Genomic DNA, 17085 nt, shown 5'->3' with positions numbered 1-17085 from the left:
TATTAATGAGAAATAATAAATATTCAAAAAAGGAAAAAAAAACTGTTTAACTGCATACAACATTCAGTTAAACATGCAGTCAAAAAAACCCAACTAAACCCTACATGCCATATTGAAATTTCTTTTTTGAATAATTTCTGAAATGCAAAAAATATATAAATAATCTCAAGTACAGTCAAAGTTAAATAAAATAAGATATATATGAAATCTATAGCATAATAAAATGCTCTTTCCTCTGTCTCCCTCGAAGGCTTTGTGGTGTTAATAGGGGCCGAGTTTTAGTGCTACTGAAAACAAATGTTATGATGGAGCAGACATTAATTAATATTAATAATTCGGTGTCCAACCTAACAACCCTCAGGTCTGTGGCTAGTAGTTTAATGGCCCATGTACATTTTTATTGGCTGCCTCTTTGCTCTTCGCAGTGTGTAAACAGACTCCGAGTGCATTTAATTGTGCCAGAGTCATCATCACTGCTGCTGCTGTATTAGGAGTGTTGTCGCAAATGTGGGTGAAACGCTTGCATTTATATCATTTAGCACATCTGTGGGCTACAGAGCCACGCACTGAACGAAGCATCAAGTTGATTAATTAATTTGATTGACTGAACAGGTATTCCTGATGTGTGCCCTGTGTTCTGTGTGTGGATGCATGCTTAATCATGTAGGTAAGTAAATCCCAAAAGGTTGGTTCATCTGGATGCAGCGTTTTCGTCACTCATCCAAGTGACTTCTACAGTCTCAGCTGACTGCAGGTTTCCCCAACCTGTAAACAGTAGATTTGCACACGTTGGGTTTGGTGCTGTGAGGAGCTCAGATGATCATGTGCCAACAGGTTTATTTTGCTCATAGTGAAAGGTAAGGAATCTCAGAAAAATTATGCATAGTTAATTGTAATAAAATATTGACTTGCTTCATTGCTGTTGTGCTTTTTTTAATGTAAACTCATGTTTTGCAAAAAAAGAAAAAAAAGTGTACGTGATGGAGGGAAATGGAGATCTTTTTTGGATTCAGCACTCAAAAAAAACCACAGAATTTACAAAAACTATCCCATGCAGCTGAAAAATGTTTTTTGCAGACCTGTGTTACAAATTTCACTAATGTTTACATTAACTTGGATTGTGAAGTCAGGGTTGGTGGGGCTTCACTGCAGTCTATTTCTTATTAATGGGCTGCATGCTACAGGTATTTAAGGTGGCAGTATTTAGACCGTTGCTTAAAAGACCATGGCTATAACCTTAGTCTTAGCTAACTGTAGGCCAATCTCTAACCTTCCTTCTATCTCTAATTCTTGAAAGAGTAGTGGTAAAACAGCTAACTGATCATCTGCAGAGGAATGGTTTATTCAAAGAGTTTCAGTCAGGTTTCAGAACTCATCACAGAACAGAAACGTCATTAGTGAAAGTTACAGAAGATCTTCATGTTGCCTCTGACAGTGCTCGTCCTGTAGACCTCAGTACAACACTGAATACTGTTGACAGTATTATTTTATTACAGAGATCAGAGCATGCCATGGGAGGTAAAGGTACAGCACTGCAGTCATTTGAACCATACCTAACAGAATATAATTTGTTCATGTAAACAGAGTCCTCTTCACACACAAAACTAATTGTGGAGCTTCACAGGGTTCTGTGCTAGGACCAATTTGGTTTCACTTAGGCAGTACTATTAGAAAACATAGCATACATTTTCATTGCTATGTACACTATCGCCAGCTCCATCTGTCACTGAAGCCCAAGGACATATGGCAATTAGTTCTTAAGAGACACAATTCTGACTAAATTCAGATAAAACTGGTGTGCATATTAGAAAAAACAGGAACCAAAGTTGTATTTTTGTTTTATTTTTTCACTTTGTTTCAGCAAACTGTCTCAAGCTAATTCAGAGCTCATATACTGTCATTGAAATAGCAGTAAAAACCAACATAAATATATTCCCATGTACCAGGTTTACACCCCCCCACCCCCACCCCCACCCCACCCCACCCCAAAAAAGGCCCAAAAGACAACTGTGTCCTCACCAGCACAGTACTGGTGGAAAACAGATACTAGCTCCAGCTGTTGGTTGGATAATTCTTTGACAAAAACAGAAAGGGGCACAAATAAACAGAGATTGGATGGGTTTGGATAGGTGTTTTTTTATTTTTAAAACTTTCTATTAATGAGGTCTCAAAGTGTAAGCAGAGCAAAGTGCATCTCCTACCAGTAACTTACAGCCTAAGTGCTGAGCTTTCATTCAAAACACATTTTCATTCCGTCTGAATCTCCATGTCAGACAAACAAAAAGTTTGCTCCCTGTCACCTGACAGAAGAAGAGAAATGGTTTCAGAATATCTGTCTTTATTTTGCATCTCGTTTCTGCGTTCAGCTCACAGACGGTGGGTGGGGTGGTGTGTGTTGCAGAACAGTGAACCTTCCCCTTTGCGCTACAGCTGTTCACTTCTTCCTCACATGTTGGTGCTCATCCTGGTCTGACTGTTGGCTGGTGTGAGTTCACCCTGGCTGCCTTCTCTGGGTGGAGACTGAGAAGAGGAGGAAACAAGTAAGGCACTACTCTTGTTCAACAGCATAGCTATAAACTCTGTAACCTTGAATAACAGATGAGGTTCAAAAAAGAAAGAAGACTATAAAATTTTAACAGAATATTAAAACCCCCGAGTCCAACAACCATCAGGAGCTAGGCTTAGTTACTGCCAGCAATGTTGACCAAGTTCTTGCAAATGTTGTCGAGGAACCGAATGGCTGGTGGCAATGAGCCAGATACCCCGTACTCCTGAAGCACCCCCTAAAAGGATACTCCAAGGGCCTTAACGAACTCAGAGCAAGTCCCATCCGCCCCAGGTTCCCTGCCATTAAGGAGTTGTTTAACTACCTCAGTGATTCCATTGTGGAAGGCGTGTCAGTGGGATTAAGTATTCCTTCACCAACCACCTCTATCCTTAGTTTAAGTCAGTAGCACTCCACCCGCAATATGTATCATGCCAGTAGAGAACTGGTTTCTCCTCCTGAGTCACCCAATCCAATTTTAGAAACCCCCCTCTGTTAATATTAATACTGTAATCTGTATCGTTCATTAATTTACCATCAAATACATTTTAGATATGCCATTAAAAAGAAGCTCAATCACCAAATCACACGAAATTTACTGTAGTCAGACTTGATAATAACCTCTATCTCTACACAAAGAACATTATGAACAGCTGAAAAAGAAAAGAAAAGTTATTCATTACAATGTGAAGAGAAGAAAATGTCTCTACCTTGACGTGAATCTGGTTGCGCAGCACAGCAGCTCGGAGAATCATGGCTTTGGCTCGTCTCTGGAACTCTTTGCCCATATGAAGAGACTTCTCAAATGTGGTGCTCCTTTGGTCGACGTCCCTCGCATAGAGAATCTACGAGCAGGTCAGAGCCCCAGTTTGTCAGGGTTCAAACAACAAAGTACCTGTGGCAACAGTTTGATGTGTGCAGTGTTTTCACCTTGCTGTGGGAGTCGATACGTGCATTAATGAGACCCTCCAGTATGAGCTGGGTGAGCTCGTCCTCCAGAGCTGTTACTGTTGTGTTGAACGCCTGAGCCATCTTGGTCATGTCTGCTGACACGTAGGGGCTGAAATACTGGGAGGAGGAAAAAAAACAGAAAACCCACACACAAGAAAAATATCAGTGCTCAAAAAGATGACATTTGAAAAAGTTAGTACAAAGTACAAAGATTTATAGTGATTTACATTAGTTTGGTCAATCATCTTTCTCAGAAATGCCTGTGCATGTTGAACAGTATTACATGTATATGAGATGCTTCCTTGTAACCAACACTATCATCTTCATTTACAGATCACAACACTTCACTAAACCTGTCAGCAGCTGCAGTGCCATCGTGTTACCACAAGCCAAACACACACAGCATAGTACAGTACTGCTGACTGGATTTAGGCAATCAAACTGTGAGACAACACTGCCACCATCAAGTCACAATAACTGCAGATGAAACAGATTCCCCCTAATATTCATCCAGTACTCAGATATTCAAAAACTGCGTAAATCCATTAACAGTCATTATGACAGACAAGTGAAACTAGTAAAACTTTCAAATACCTAATATTTTATGTGACTATTTGTTGTCTGAAATATACATATTCCCTTGTTTTTGCTTTGTCTTTTTGAAGCCAGTGATGGTAGGATGTAATGTGTTACTATTGGATAAAGGTGGCAGCACTACACCAATGCAGGGGGCAGATCTATCTTATGGAGGGGGCTTCATCCTGCCACGGCTACTATTTATACACCCTGTTTTGTTTTCCCCCCCAAAGAATCAGCAGCAACTTGATTATGCTATGCACGGTCAGTGTGTATGCAGTATCTCTCACCTGAATCAGGGCTCTGTTCCTGATCTGGCTGTACAGTGTCTTGACATGTGGTGCCAGGTACATGTCCAACAGGAGGTTATCCTGCAAGAAACAGCACAATCATATACTGCACTTTCTGTGTGTGTGCGCGCTCACATTATGCGACAACGGGAGCACACACTCTCCTTTGATGCATGTGTAGTGTTACTTGAGGGGTGGGCAGTTCATTTTCTCTACTGGCCACATTAGAAAGTGAGGAGGCCACATCAACAAGCTGAACTCAGTTCTGGTCACTATTAATTTATGTTTCTCTTTTTTTTTTGGGCTTGAACAAATGCATTAAAGTCAGGTACAATGTCTGAGCCTTCCATTCTGCATCTGAGAGCTCTGAAATATCCTCGCCTCTCTCTTCAGAAGACTCAATTTTGGTTCTTAGGTTCCTACCCTTTAGTACTTTGCACAGGCAAAGCCAGCTGATAGCTGTGTAGTAGCCTACATCACCATGCGTTACATGTCTGTGACTCAGTGCTTATACCCTGATAAAGTTAACTATTTGAAATGGACTGGTTCTTAGCGGTTTTCTACCCTACCTGAGTACTCAAAGCGCTTTATGACACATGCCTCATTCACCCACTCAAGTGCTTTCTAACATTCACCGTGCGATAGATGCATCGGAGAGCGACTTGGGGGTTAATATCCTGTACAAAGATATTTGGTATGCAGACAGAAGCAACCAGTGATTACAGGATTAGTAGCATGTTTAGACGACCTGCTTCACCTCATGAGCTACAGTTCCTCATCAACAACATGGTTCATTTTTAGCACTGATATACACAACACATCCTGTTGTTTTATACAGTGCAAAACTCAAATTATTTTCAGCTCCAAGTTCATTTTAAAGTTCATTAACAAAACTGAGTAACTGGCCTGTTGCATAAATATCACAGTTCTCGTCCAGAACTAGGGTCTGCTTTGTTTTTCAACCGCAGCTCCAGATTTCCTGCACTGTCCTCAGTCTATCTTGGAGAGGGGCCCATTCTCATATTCTTCCAAACACACTTTGATAAATTCAGAGAATGAGTTAGTGTTGTGTGTTTGTAGTGATAGTGTGATGAAGCCCTTTCAGTCTGTTGAACCTTTCTGGACAGTTACTGTATTTTCACGACCATAAGGCGCACTTTAAAGTCTTAGATATTCTTCAAAAAGTACGGCGCGCCCTATAGTGCAGTGCGCCCTGTGTGTTGTAATGAGGACGTAGTAGAGAACACCATGAGAACGCTAAAGGGTGAAGTGTGGGCGTTGACTGTAGCGGTATATACGATCGCACATACCTGTATAAAAGAACAGGTATGTGAGTTATATGCAGAACATCGTTGTTTTAACAACCCTGAAAATGGCAAAGAGACACGCTTACGAAGCACAGTTTAAACTGAAGGCCATCAGCTACGCGGGGGAACATGGAAATCGAGCAGCCGCGAGAGAATTTAAGATTAATGAATCGATGGTTCGCAAGTGGAGGAAGCTGAAAAACGAGCTGCAGCAGGTCAAGAAAACACAGCTGAGTTGGCCCGAGTTGGAAGAAAGACTCGAGCGGTGGATCATCGAGCAAAGAACGAGCGGGAGAAGCGTTTCGACGGTCACCATTCGGCTAAAAGCAGTTTCACTAGCTGAAGAAATGAAAATTGAACATTTCCAAGGAGGCCCGTCTTGGTGCTTTCGTTTTATGAAACGGTGCCATTTTTCCATCCGGACCAGGACTACGGTAGCGCAGCAACTTCCAGCGGATTATAATGAAAAGCTGGCCATCTTCCGCTCCTACTGCAGCAAACACATCGGCGACAAAAACATCCAGCCCAGCCACATCACAAACATGGACGAGGTGCCGCTCACTTTCGACATCCCGGTGAGTCACACTGTGGAGAAGAAGGGGACCAGCACGGTAGCGATACGCACAACGGGGTATGAAAAGTCTTCTTTTACTGTTGTGCTAGTAAAATGAAACTAAAACTAGTGAAACAAATGAACTGTGAGCTTGCTGTCATTCCGGGAGGCCTGACAAAGGAACTCCAACCGCTGGACATCGGTGTGAACCGCCCGTTCAAAGTAAGGCTGTGAGCGGCGTGGGAGTGATGGATAACCGATGGAGACCACAGTTTCACCAAGAGTGGAAGGCAGCGCCGGGCGAGTTACGCCACAATTTGCGAATGGATTGTAAATGCTTGGGCTAACATGTCTGCTGGCACTGTTGTTCGAGCTTTCGCAAAAGCCGGCATCATTTCCGAGGAGCCGCACGGCACGGAAAGTGACTCTGACAGTGAAGAAAGTGAAAGTGAAAGTGAACCTGGAATGTTTGATGGAGATTTAGCGCAGCTGTTCAATTCAGACACAGAGGATGAGGACTTCGATGGGTTTGATTGATGATAAAAATGTGAGTACCAAACTCAGTTTTGCTCCTGCTTTATTTTTAAATATGCACGCTTGTATGCTTGTGTGTTGTTGATGACGACGATTACCGGTAATAGAAATGTGAGTACCAAACTCAGGTTTACTCCCGCTTTATTTTTAAGCGGGAGTAAACCTGAGCATACGGTACTTGTATGCGCCCTATAACCCAGTGCGCCTTATGTGTGTGTTCAATACAGTAATGGCACACATAACTGTGACTGCGCCTTTTAGTCCAGTGCGTCTTATGGTCGTGAAAATACGGTATTTGCCTACAGGCAGATCACACCATTCAACTGCTTATTTGGAAGTACTGACATCTGCTGGTCATTTGATGTACAGCAGCCCTGCTGTGATAATAGATGTGGCCCAGTGGATATGCAAACCTAATGATGTGTCAGTTGTAGAATAGCTATATGAAGTGCTGTATAATATACACACATACACCTCTAACCATCTGTGAGAAGATCTCTGTTATTATTGAGCAATAGCATATCAAAATGCTCCCAAACTGCTGATATTTTTCGCCTTTTTGGTGGCTCCATAATGTGCTTACAATCTCCTTCCAAGCTCATTATGATCCTCAGAATCACCTCAGATCCAGTTCATACAAAAAGGTACTTCCCATGTCTTTTCATCAGCTCAAACAGGGCCTCGTTTATCTTTGGTCAAGTGATATTCTGAAGAAAGATACGGGTCATGACACAGGCTTCCTCGGCTCTACACAGGCCTCAGGGCTTCAGTGTCAGACATAACAACACTACCTGCTAACAAAGGTTCAGCTTTCCATTCCTAGTGAGTGAAGTTCTTGTATTTCTCTGTATGTTTAGTCTTGTAATGGAGACTCAAAGTTCAATCCTTAAGCGCAGTAATTTGTGCTACCAGAACTTGCATGATGTATACCTTTATACATTTGAATTCTAACCCACTGACCTCTTAAGGGCCAGTAAGGGACAACTAAAGGACCAGATGTGGCCCAGGACCCAAACAATGGCCAGTTTTTTGTTAGTTTAAAAACTTTTCATGCACTAACCTTCATTTCATCCAGTAGCTTGAGACAGGATGCATATTTAGACTCGTAGAACTTGAAGATAATGTCACGAATTTGAGGTTCCAACTCTAGAAATAACTTAAAGGAGCTAGGAAGAAAAAAAACATAGATACAAAGTATTAGCATGGATTGCTGTCCACCACTAGAACTGATTTCTATCCAAGAAATATTTGTACACCAGCCTACCTGCTGGAGATGACGTTGCGCTGAAGCTCCTGTCTGTCAAACGTGGCCAAAGCACACAAGCCCCCATACACAGCTACATTACTGGGCGACAGGAGCTGCAGGGAATACACATAATGATATTTCTCCCAGCAATTAGACTCATGCATAGATGCTCATATTATGTGCTACATGTTTAGGATCCAAACACACTGGTTGAGGTGTACATGTAACCATGTAAGTTACTAATACATGGTTACAAATGAAAGAGGATACAAGACATGTGGGTGATATTCCTTTTTTTAAAATCTGAGATGCTAATGCTTTAGTGCAACACCCAGTGCAATGTTGCATGTTACATCTTCAGTTTTCATGTACGAGCTCACCTCTGGACAGTCACAGTGGTCAAAGGAAGCCTGCAGGAAGCACTTGGCAGCTGGCTTGTATTTTCGAGAGGCCAACTCCGCCAATCCTGATGCACCAACAAGCAAGATGAACAATATACTGGAAATCAGGTCACATTTTTCCAAACTTCATAAATACAAGACCAATCTTGGTTAACAGAAAGCAACCTCTTCAAAATCACACATACACACTCACCTGCAGCACACTTTAATTTGGTGAGGACAGCTTGATTTTGACTATCTCGCTCTCCTCTTTGCTTTTAGGGGGGAGGAGAGCAAAAAGAAGAAATTTACTATAAATATTTTATTACTCTTCATAAAAGGCTGGACACAATATATAGAATAAAAGAGATGCTGAAGGATGTAAACTGTGTTCACCTCTGCAATTTCTGGTGTGGACTCTGCCTTATTGACGTAGCTCAGCACGTGCGACCAGTTCTGGAGGTAAACACTAACCTGTGGACACACAATTTACGTCACAAAGACTTTGTTTACTCACATGCTTAATCAGACAACTCAAGTGTCTGTAAAAAACAAACAAACAAACAAACAAACAAACAACAAACAAACAAGCAAAAATAACCCAAAAGATTCTGTTGTGTGTAACAACTTTTCCAGGTTTTTGAATTCTGTTAATTGGCTGTGAAGTGCTATCTGTAGAACACTACAGTGACATTGAAAGTGTCTTGGCACAATTCAGTCTAAGTTATATAGTTCCCAGTACATATAGGTCTGTGTACTGGGTACTATAGCTGGGAGAAAGTCTGGAAGTGCTGACGTGCACACAGATTTCAGTAAAGTGAAACATCTTGGGCAAATACTCATATACTTTTCTGATGTGCAGAGTTTTGCCAGAACCAGGTTTCTAAGTTCAATATAAACTTCATCTCTCAATTGTAATAAGAATTGTGATAAGGCTAATAATCCCTGGACAATTGTGTCAATGCAAACAGTGACTGCAGCAGCAGAGCACTGTGCTTCCTTCCTGCTGTACCTTGATGACATTCAGACACATGTTAATGACATGCTTAGCACTGGTGCAGTAGTCTCTGGCTCGAGAGTAGCACTTCAGAGCATTACTGAGGTCACCACAGTCCAGATAATGGTCCCCCAGGTCATCATGGCCTCTCCTGGGGAGAAGGGATGGAAGGTGAGGAGACGGCACACATCCACAAAAACAATGTTATCTGAAAATGACCAATCTGCTCATCAAAAAACTTTGACCCTCACTAGTTTTGTATATATTTATTATTGTTCCAGCAAAAAAGACTGAGACAGCACCTCTCCTTCTGCTTCTTAGCTGGATTACTGATCTTATTCAATGTTCAGTTGGTCTTAAGCTTAAACTTTAGATTAACAGTAATGCTTCTGCAACCACACCTGATGCTCTCTTTGATGGAGTTGCCCTTGTAGTTCTTAAGATCAGTATCTAGTTTCTCCAGTTTAAGCAGAGCCTTTTTTCTGGTCGATTCAGCCCAAGCTGAGTCCAGGGGAGGAGGAACAACCCCTCCTTCAGGAACTGTGTCTGGCACACCCTGCACTTCCCTATAGGTGGAGCCCAGGAGAAAGAAAGAAAAAAAATCACACAGAAATATTTACAAATCTGGAAATTGAACAATTTGCAGGCTGGGAGTTAAGACTTTCCAAGCCTAATTTTAAATGCAGCAATGCTGTTTTGCTTATTCATAACGAAGCACATGTGATATACAACACCTAAGTCTTTGTTTGTACTGTTTGAATCATGCTGTTCTTTGCTACACCAACCTGTGCTACAACGCAGGATTTAAGGATTTAAGGATTTGGGAATGTCTTGTTAAAAAAAGCAGCTCTGTCCAAAAGGAAGCACCCAATTGCTGGGAGAGGACTAGAAAGAATACCGTGTGGCCTCTGTGAGTTTGCGGTGAATCTCTTCGTAAGTGTCAACATTGAAGGTCCTCTGAACAAAGGTGAGCGCCATCTTCAGGGCCTCCACTCGGAGCTGAGGGCAGTGCTCAGCAATGAACTGCAGTCTCTCAATGCGCATTAATCCACTATAACTGGTCGCATACTGCTCCAGATCCTGCACAGACAAGGAGTGAAACATCTGTTCAAAAACATGTCAGAACTGCTCCGATTAAACAGTCAGGTAACACTTTCATCAGTGGATGATATAGCTCCGCATGTACAAGGATTTTAGCTAACTTTTCGTTCATTCACACCCAGAACAGTTAACAGAAACAAGAATCAATTAGCAGCAGGAATCTGCGTCACATGAAACATTACAAATAAAATAAGAGATATTGGGATATATGTAACAGTTTGTGAGACAATACCAGTGTGGGGTTCTCCACAATATAGTTGGTGTCTGGAGCATTCTGCTGGTCCTCCTGGGGATCTGCATCAATCTGCATGGGCTCCACAGACCCCTTAGAAATAGATCAGATACATAGTTTTGTTAGGTTCAACAACAGACCTGATCTTGGGACTAGATAATGCGTAATTTACATCAGGAAGCCCTCTCTTCAAAGGACTTTTCATCAGTAGTTCACTGGTGCTTAAACTCGTACTGGTAGTTTACTATGTCAGAGTAACTGTACAGGAAACAATGTCCTATAATGGATACGCAATATGTTTCTTAATGCTTTTATGCCTTTATGTTGAAAATGGAAAACAAGCGCAGTGATGTTTTGAAACATATGGAAACATAAGCTTTTCTTGGATGGCAGCCGTCTTTTGTTCCATTCTCTGTCGAGATGATACCACACTGCTTTAATAATGTTGAGCTTTGGAGAGGACAACCCCTACATGACAGGAAAACACAGTGGGATGACTAAGGTATGATTTTACTGCATTGGCAGTAAGATAGATAAATAGAACTTTATTAATCACTCGGATTATTAAACTGACAGAAATTTGAATAGTAAAAAAATTTAGAATAAAAATTAAAGGGAAAAAAAGAATATAAACATAAGCATAAATAAAACATATATATACATAAGCAATGTAGCAGCCAAAACACCTATTGCACAGTATTTCGACTATTGTCAGTCTATTGAACAATGATTAGTTGTTATTTAGTGTTTATTTGTGCAAACACTACTGCTTATTTGTCCCCACCCTCCTTTGTCCTCCTGTTTTCCCGCCCCCTCCTCCCAAGGCGGAGGTAAACAGTTTGATGGCGTGTGGGAAAAAGGAGTTTTTAAGTCCTAGACATGGGGAGAAGCAACCTGACGCTGAGCAGACTCCTTTGGTTATTTATGACCATGCAGAGGATGCCCAACACCGTCCATAATGTTTAGCAGTGTTTTTAGTGTCCTCTTCTCTGCCACTGTCACCAGAGTGTCCAGCTTCATGCCAACCACAGAGCCAGCCTTCCTTATTAGTTTGTCCAGCCTGGATGAGTCCCTCTTTGCTGTGCTGCTCCACCAGCACACCACAGCATAGAAGAGTACACAGGCAACCACCGACAGGTAGAACATCAGCCTCCTGAGGAAATACAGTCTGCTTTGGCCTTTTTTATACAGGTGTTGCATGTTGTATGACCAGTCCAGTTTGTAAGTGTACATTTTTCAGTTACAGCTACATTTTTCGCCAATCTTATGTTTTCTAAAAAGGTCTTGCATGGTTGAAAATCTGACTTTCTGCATTCATAATTATAACAACTTTGGTCGAATCAAATACCACTCACTGAAATGCAGCAGCTGTATCTCTCAAATCCTGTATCAGGTCTTTGCTGGATTTATTCCCATTTCTTGAGGACATGACTTTCACACAATGTTCATCTCCTGTAGGTAGTTTTTATGCCAGCCATATCTGTTGTCTAAGCAGCATTCCAAAATAAGCCAAATTTTGGCTAGTAACTCTTTGGGAAACACACTGTATTTGCAAAACTACAATTTTATGCTTGTCAAATTATATTACAGAACAGGACAATTATTAGTCTCCCTATGAGTTTCTTTCTTTTTTCTTAAGTGCTGTTAAACAGAGCAAGATCATCGTGGCAACGTTTCCAAACATCTTAGTTTTACTTTGGCTGCTTAGAGTATTTGACTTTGCACACAGAAACATGATTATTCACAGAAAACAGTAGGGCCAAACTTTATAACTCCCTGATGCTAACATCTAATTGTGAATCCTTTTTGCTGGATAACAGCCTGCAGTCATTTGTTTTCAACACACCTCCCAAGCAATCCCAGACCATTGTTCAATGGCAATTCTCTTAAGTGCCTCCAGCAGATTTTCAGTGACATTAAAGTCAAAAATTTGTGCAGGCCAGTCAGAGAAAATTAGATGAGATTTAACAAGTCAAGATTTTGACTTGTTTGCGATTACTTTTATTGTTGCAGGGTGGGGTCAAAATCTTCCCTGTGGTAACCAAAATGGTACCGAGGATTAAGTATTTTCCTGCATATCAGCATCAAGTATAAAATCCTAGTATCCCAACAACCCCTAGCTTCCAGTATGCGTAGTCTTTGTTGAGCATAATTCAATCTGGCTTGAAGATGTTTCGTCTGTAGAAGTGACATTTTTCTTGGTCTGCAACCTTAAAGTTCATTTCTTTGGAGTGTTCTAGTGATTGTTTTCTTTGAGACTACAATTCCGGACTTGGCTAAATCATTCACTGATATTCTTAGACAATCATTTTCTTTCCGCAGTCTTTTAAATCTTTGGCTTCCTACCACCTCTGCTATTCTTGTTCTGAACTTTGTAGCCAACTTTGAATTACTTGATGGTATTTCTCACTTAAGTTTTTGACACTCGAAAACACTGATGATGTTGTATATCCATCTCCTGCTTCGTGAGCACCAACAACTATTTTTCTCAAATGTAAACTGTTTTCTTTTGTTTTTGGCATGACGCTTTCTCAAGTGACCACTCAAACACTTGCTGAGCTTAACTTGATTTTACAAGCTTTGAGCATTACAACATTACAACACGTCAATGCACATCAGTGGTTTGGCTATGGCTCAGTAAAAGGTTTTTATTATTGAGCTTCAGCTGTGAATGCCTTCTCACAAAGATAACTGCATAAAAGCTATTGAAACAATGTATTCATGTCCAGCTGTTGGACAGCTGATGCCTTCTCTTTCCGGTAAGCAAAGAAATAATGTACCTTCATATAGCTTCCTGATTGACAGAGCTAACTCTAAACCTCAACTTAGTAACTCGAAAATTTGAGATACCCAAATTAAAATTTTAAGCTATTTTCTTACAATTGTGCCATTTTCTAGAAATCCTGACTTATTAACTGAATATTCTGAAATACCCAGTTCAACATTATGAGTTATGAATAGCAAATGATTTGTTTTGTGGTTTTGTCGTTTTTTCCATTGCCATAAACAAGCTTACATGGGCCTGGCAGAGAACGAGACACAAAAATCATGCCTAGCATGGACGGGTTCCTGATGTAAACAACAGGCATTTACCATTAGCTTGGCGCTAGCAAAGTGACACACTGAAAGAGGGTATATTCTGGAGTTTATTGACGTTGAAATTAAGCTATTCTTGACAACGGATACTTCTTACATATGTAATAATTGTGTTGTCTACTTATGGTGCTAGTAACTGCTATCCGGAGCGAACGAGCATGACAAGCTGCCAACAACAGGATATTAGGTATACTTCCGTTAGCTTAAGGCTACGACCATAAACACAAGTGGTTCTTCAGTGTACTCCAAGTGCTGTGTTATACAAAGACTGAAACTTGCCATGTCTGTGGCTCACTTTGAAAGCCAACCGCGAGCGTCACGCGTCGTTTTATCATTTAGGTGCTTTAACACCAGCCCTGTAAATGTTGTTAGCTAACCGAGGCCTTCAGTCAATTGTAATCCTTGAGTTCTGCTCCACTTCATAAAGCTTCATATCAGTTTTACGTAGAATGGCTGCAGGGAATGTGCATTTTAAGATGCTTCGTGACATTTTAAGGGCCACTCCTCATTTCGGCATATGGCATTGCACTAATCAGAAATTACCTCTAGATGTCTTACACATTAGCTGTTCCTTCGCTGTAACTCCTTTAACATGTAAAAGAGATAAATGGATTGTGTTTTACACACTTATGGTGCCTAGTACATGCCTATTAAACACAATAAACAACTACTGCGTAAGTGGTCTGTAATTGTGATTTTTAACCATGACAACCGTAACTACAAATTCAAAGCTAACCTAGCCTGCTAAACGCTAGCTAAGGTGGCAGAGTTTCCAGCAGCCTTTGCTACATAAAAAAACAAAAAACATTTTAAACAGCATTTTAAACTCACCTGAAAGTTAAACACTTGCACGGGCAAAGGCATCTTATGTTTGTCTCACTTAAGAATTGGTGTCTTTGAGGGGGAGGTGGGATTGTAGCATGAAGACATAAATGTCTGGCGGACAGTTCAGCAGCCAAGCCGGACTGGGTTGGATCTCCAACTACTGGTGGGAGGTGGGAACTGCAACTGTAACAAATTAATTAAGAGCTATTGTATGAAATCAGAACAAGGAAACTGAAAAAGAAAACATTGGTATAGAATAATATTGAGATTGAAAAAAAATGAAACTGAAAAAGGAAAGGCTGACATTTAATAAACACAAATTTGTGTTTTATTTCTGTTGTCTTACATTTGCAGTTATTTTTTCTTTTTACTTTCACAATTGTTTTTTTTTTTTGTTGCTTTTTTCTATCTGTTTTTCAGTTTAATCAATGACTGTTTTCAATCATGTGTCTATGTTTTGGCCAGTGTGGGAGGGGACGAAAGGCGGGGCTTCTGCTGAGTCTTGACGGTAATTTGCATATAATTTGCATCCAGCAGACAATTAGCTAACCACCTTTACTGAACAACTTTGTAATGGATGTTACGAGTTAATTAAACTGAAAAATGGATTGAAGCTGAAAAAATGGATTGAAACTGAAAAAAAAAAAGTTGTAAGCGAAAACAAAAAATTTACAGTTTCAATTAATTGTTTTTCACTATCAATTTTTTTTCAGTTTCAATACAAGATTTTTCAGTACATTTATTTTAGTCACAATATTTTTTTCAGTTTCAATATTTTTTTCGGTTTCATTTCAAGGTGGCATCATTCTGATCCCATACCAACAAGAATTAAATATACTATGTGGGTTAAATAGCTGATTTTCCAATCCCTTCTATAAAGCTGCTATAAAAGGTGGAAATTAGTGAGTCAATCTAACCATTATCATTAAGATGAAAAAATGTCTACTAACCTCTAGATTTAGCCAGTCCATCATTATGGCTCACTCCAAGCTTTATCAAAGTTTTGCAAACGAACCAGTTTATGTTGCACTAAAATGCCTGGTTGTAAATAACACAACATTTGTATATGCCAGCTTGTTTTCCAAGAAGTTTCAGAAAAACAAGCACGAAAACGTGATTTATAGATTCAATATCTGATTTAAATGTTTACAATGAAATAAGGCATAGACGTAAGCTTTAAATTTAGAGTCCATAAAATTTCAAATGCTGAGCAGTCCACAGCTCTATGGAGGGCCAGGAGTGAAACTGAACAACAAAATGAATTAATTAAATACACTATTAAATAATTAATTCAATGTTTAATTAATTGATTCAGTAAATATATCAATAATTTATTAAATAGCCCGTGAACGTTTGTCTTTCTTAGCCTCCCTAGCTGGTGTCTGTTCTAAGCCATTTATGTCCACTGTATATCGGCCATCTTTGAACAGAGTCGGTGGTTTACGACACCAACTGTCTGCCATCTATAATCCAGTTTTAAGATTCGACCGTAGAACTGAAGAAGCTTCTCGGATGAGAGGTGAAACGTCTTCAACCAACTTAAAGAAGTCCAGACGCTTTTCTTTCCAAGCTCCTTAGAATTTATTAAATGCCCATTCATTTCATTTAAAACATTTCATTATTTTCACTTTTAATTCATTATTAGCACATTTAATTAATTATTTTATGATGTTTTTATTGAATTCCTTTTGGCACTCCTGGCCCTGCGGATGTGTTCTTGAATTAATTTTATCTGTCAGCCTCACCCATCAAATTTAGGGGGCGGCGTTAATGCTGCCGCTACAGCTTGTCTAACATCTGATTGGTTCCTGTGCAAAGTTAGTCAAGACAGGTCGATCCCAGATAATCAACCGGTGGTAGTGTAGACCTGGGGCAGCCAGGTATCCCAGAATGCATTTCAAAACACAAGCGGCAATGGGGATGGCGCTCTGTAAGTGAAGTTTTAAAATACCCCGTTTTTCCGTTACCAATTACACTTTTAATATTGTTTTACCCGCAAATGTAGTGGCGTAATCTTCACATATCTGGTCTGGTTGTCAACATAGAACAGAAGTGATCCAATGTTTTTGGAGGTGAGCAGATGGTGCTCAACATAACATAATGTCACAGCAATATTCTGCACAAAATTAGTAAATTTAGTGTGTTTCCTCAGCCTAGAGCTGCTCACATTTGTTTGGCTCAGATTAAAGTTACGTTTCATAACTGCGTAGTTTTACTGAAGTTTAATGTCTCACTGGAGCGCAGGTTAGACTCAACCATTCGCTTTTCTTTATTATCTGCTGTTCTTATGTGTTGGGTTTTTGGTTGTTTTTTTTTTTCATTTTGAATTAAAACTAATATTAAAAATCATTTTTATACAAGGAGGAAAGAGAAGGCGCATTTGCACTGGGAAGAGACGCATCTGAACCAGCATGCTGATCATGAGGACTCCAGCCTGTCCAGAAATGATTAC

At 40.2% G+C, this 17085-nt stretch overlaps 1 protein-coding gene across 1 annotated transcript; it reads right to left on the bottom strand.

Annotated features, from left to right (window-relative positions):
* Positions 1 to 1990: 1990 nt before the first annotated feature.
* On the bottom strand, positions 1991 to 14778 carry gps1 (G protein pathway suppressor 1). Its single transcript, XM_063471090.1, has 14 exons — positions 14640 to 14778; positions 10713 to 10805; positions 10278 to 10459; positions 9781 to 9945; positions 9395 to 9530; positions 8779 to 8856; positions 8597 to 8657; positions 8383 to 8468; positions 8021 to 8115; positions 7817 to 7922; positions 4363 to 4443; positions 3476 to 3613; positions 3256 to 3390; positions 1991 to 2520 (listed from the first exon to the last, which is right to left on the bottom strand). The coding sequence occupies exons 1-14, from the start codon at positions 14670 to 14672 to the stop codon at positions 2446 to 2448; spliced, it is 1464 nt and encodes a 487-aa protein (XP_063327160.1). The 5' UTR covers positions 14673 to 14778; the 3' UTR covers positions 1991 to 2445.
* Positions 14779 to 17085: the final 2307 nt, after the last annotated feature.

This window comes from Pelmatolapia mariae, linkage group LG4, assembly GCF_036321145.2.
Source record: "Pelmatolapia mariae isolate MD_Pm_ZW linkage group LG4, Pm_UMD_F_2, whole genome shotgun sequence".
NCBI lineage: Eukaryota > Metazoa > Chordata > Actinopteri > Cichliformes > Cichlidae > Pelmatolapia > Pelmatolapia mariae.
Note: the sequence above shows the minus strand (reverse complement) of the source record. Positions and strands in the feature narration are given on the sequence as shown.

Excerpts from the sequence above, each read along its gene's own strand:
- gps1 (XM_063471090.1), bottom strand. The coding sequence starts at position 14,672 with ATGCCTTTGCCCGTGCAAGTGTTTAACTTTCAG. Across the intron at positions 10,460-10,712 it reads TTGTGGAGAACCCCACACTG|GATCTGGAGCAGTATGCGAC; the intron begins GTATTGTCTCAC and ends TTGTCTGTGCAG. Across the intron at positions 9,531-9,780 it reads TCCATCAAAGAGAGCATCAG|GAGAGGCCATGATGACCTGG; the intron begins GTGTGGTTGCAG and ends CCTTCTCCCCAG.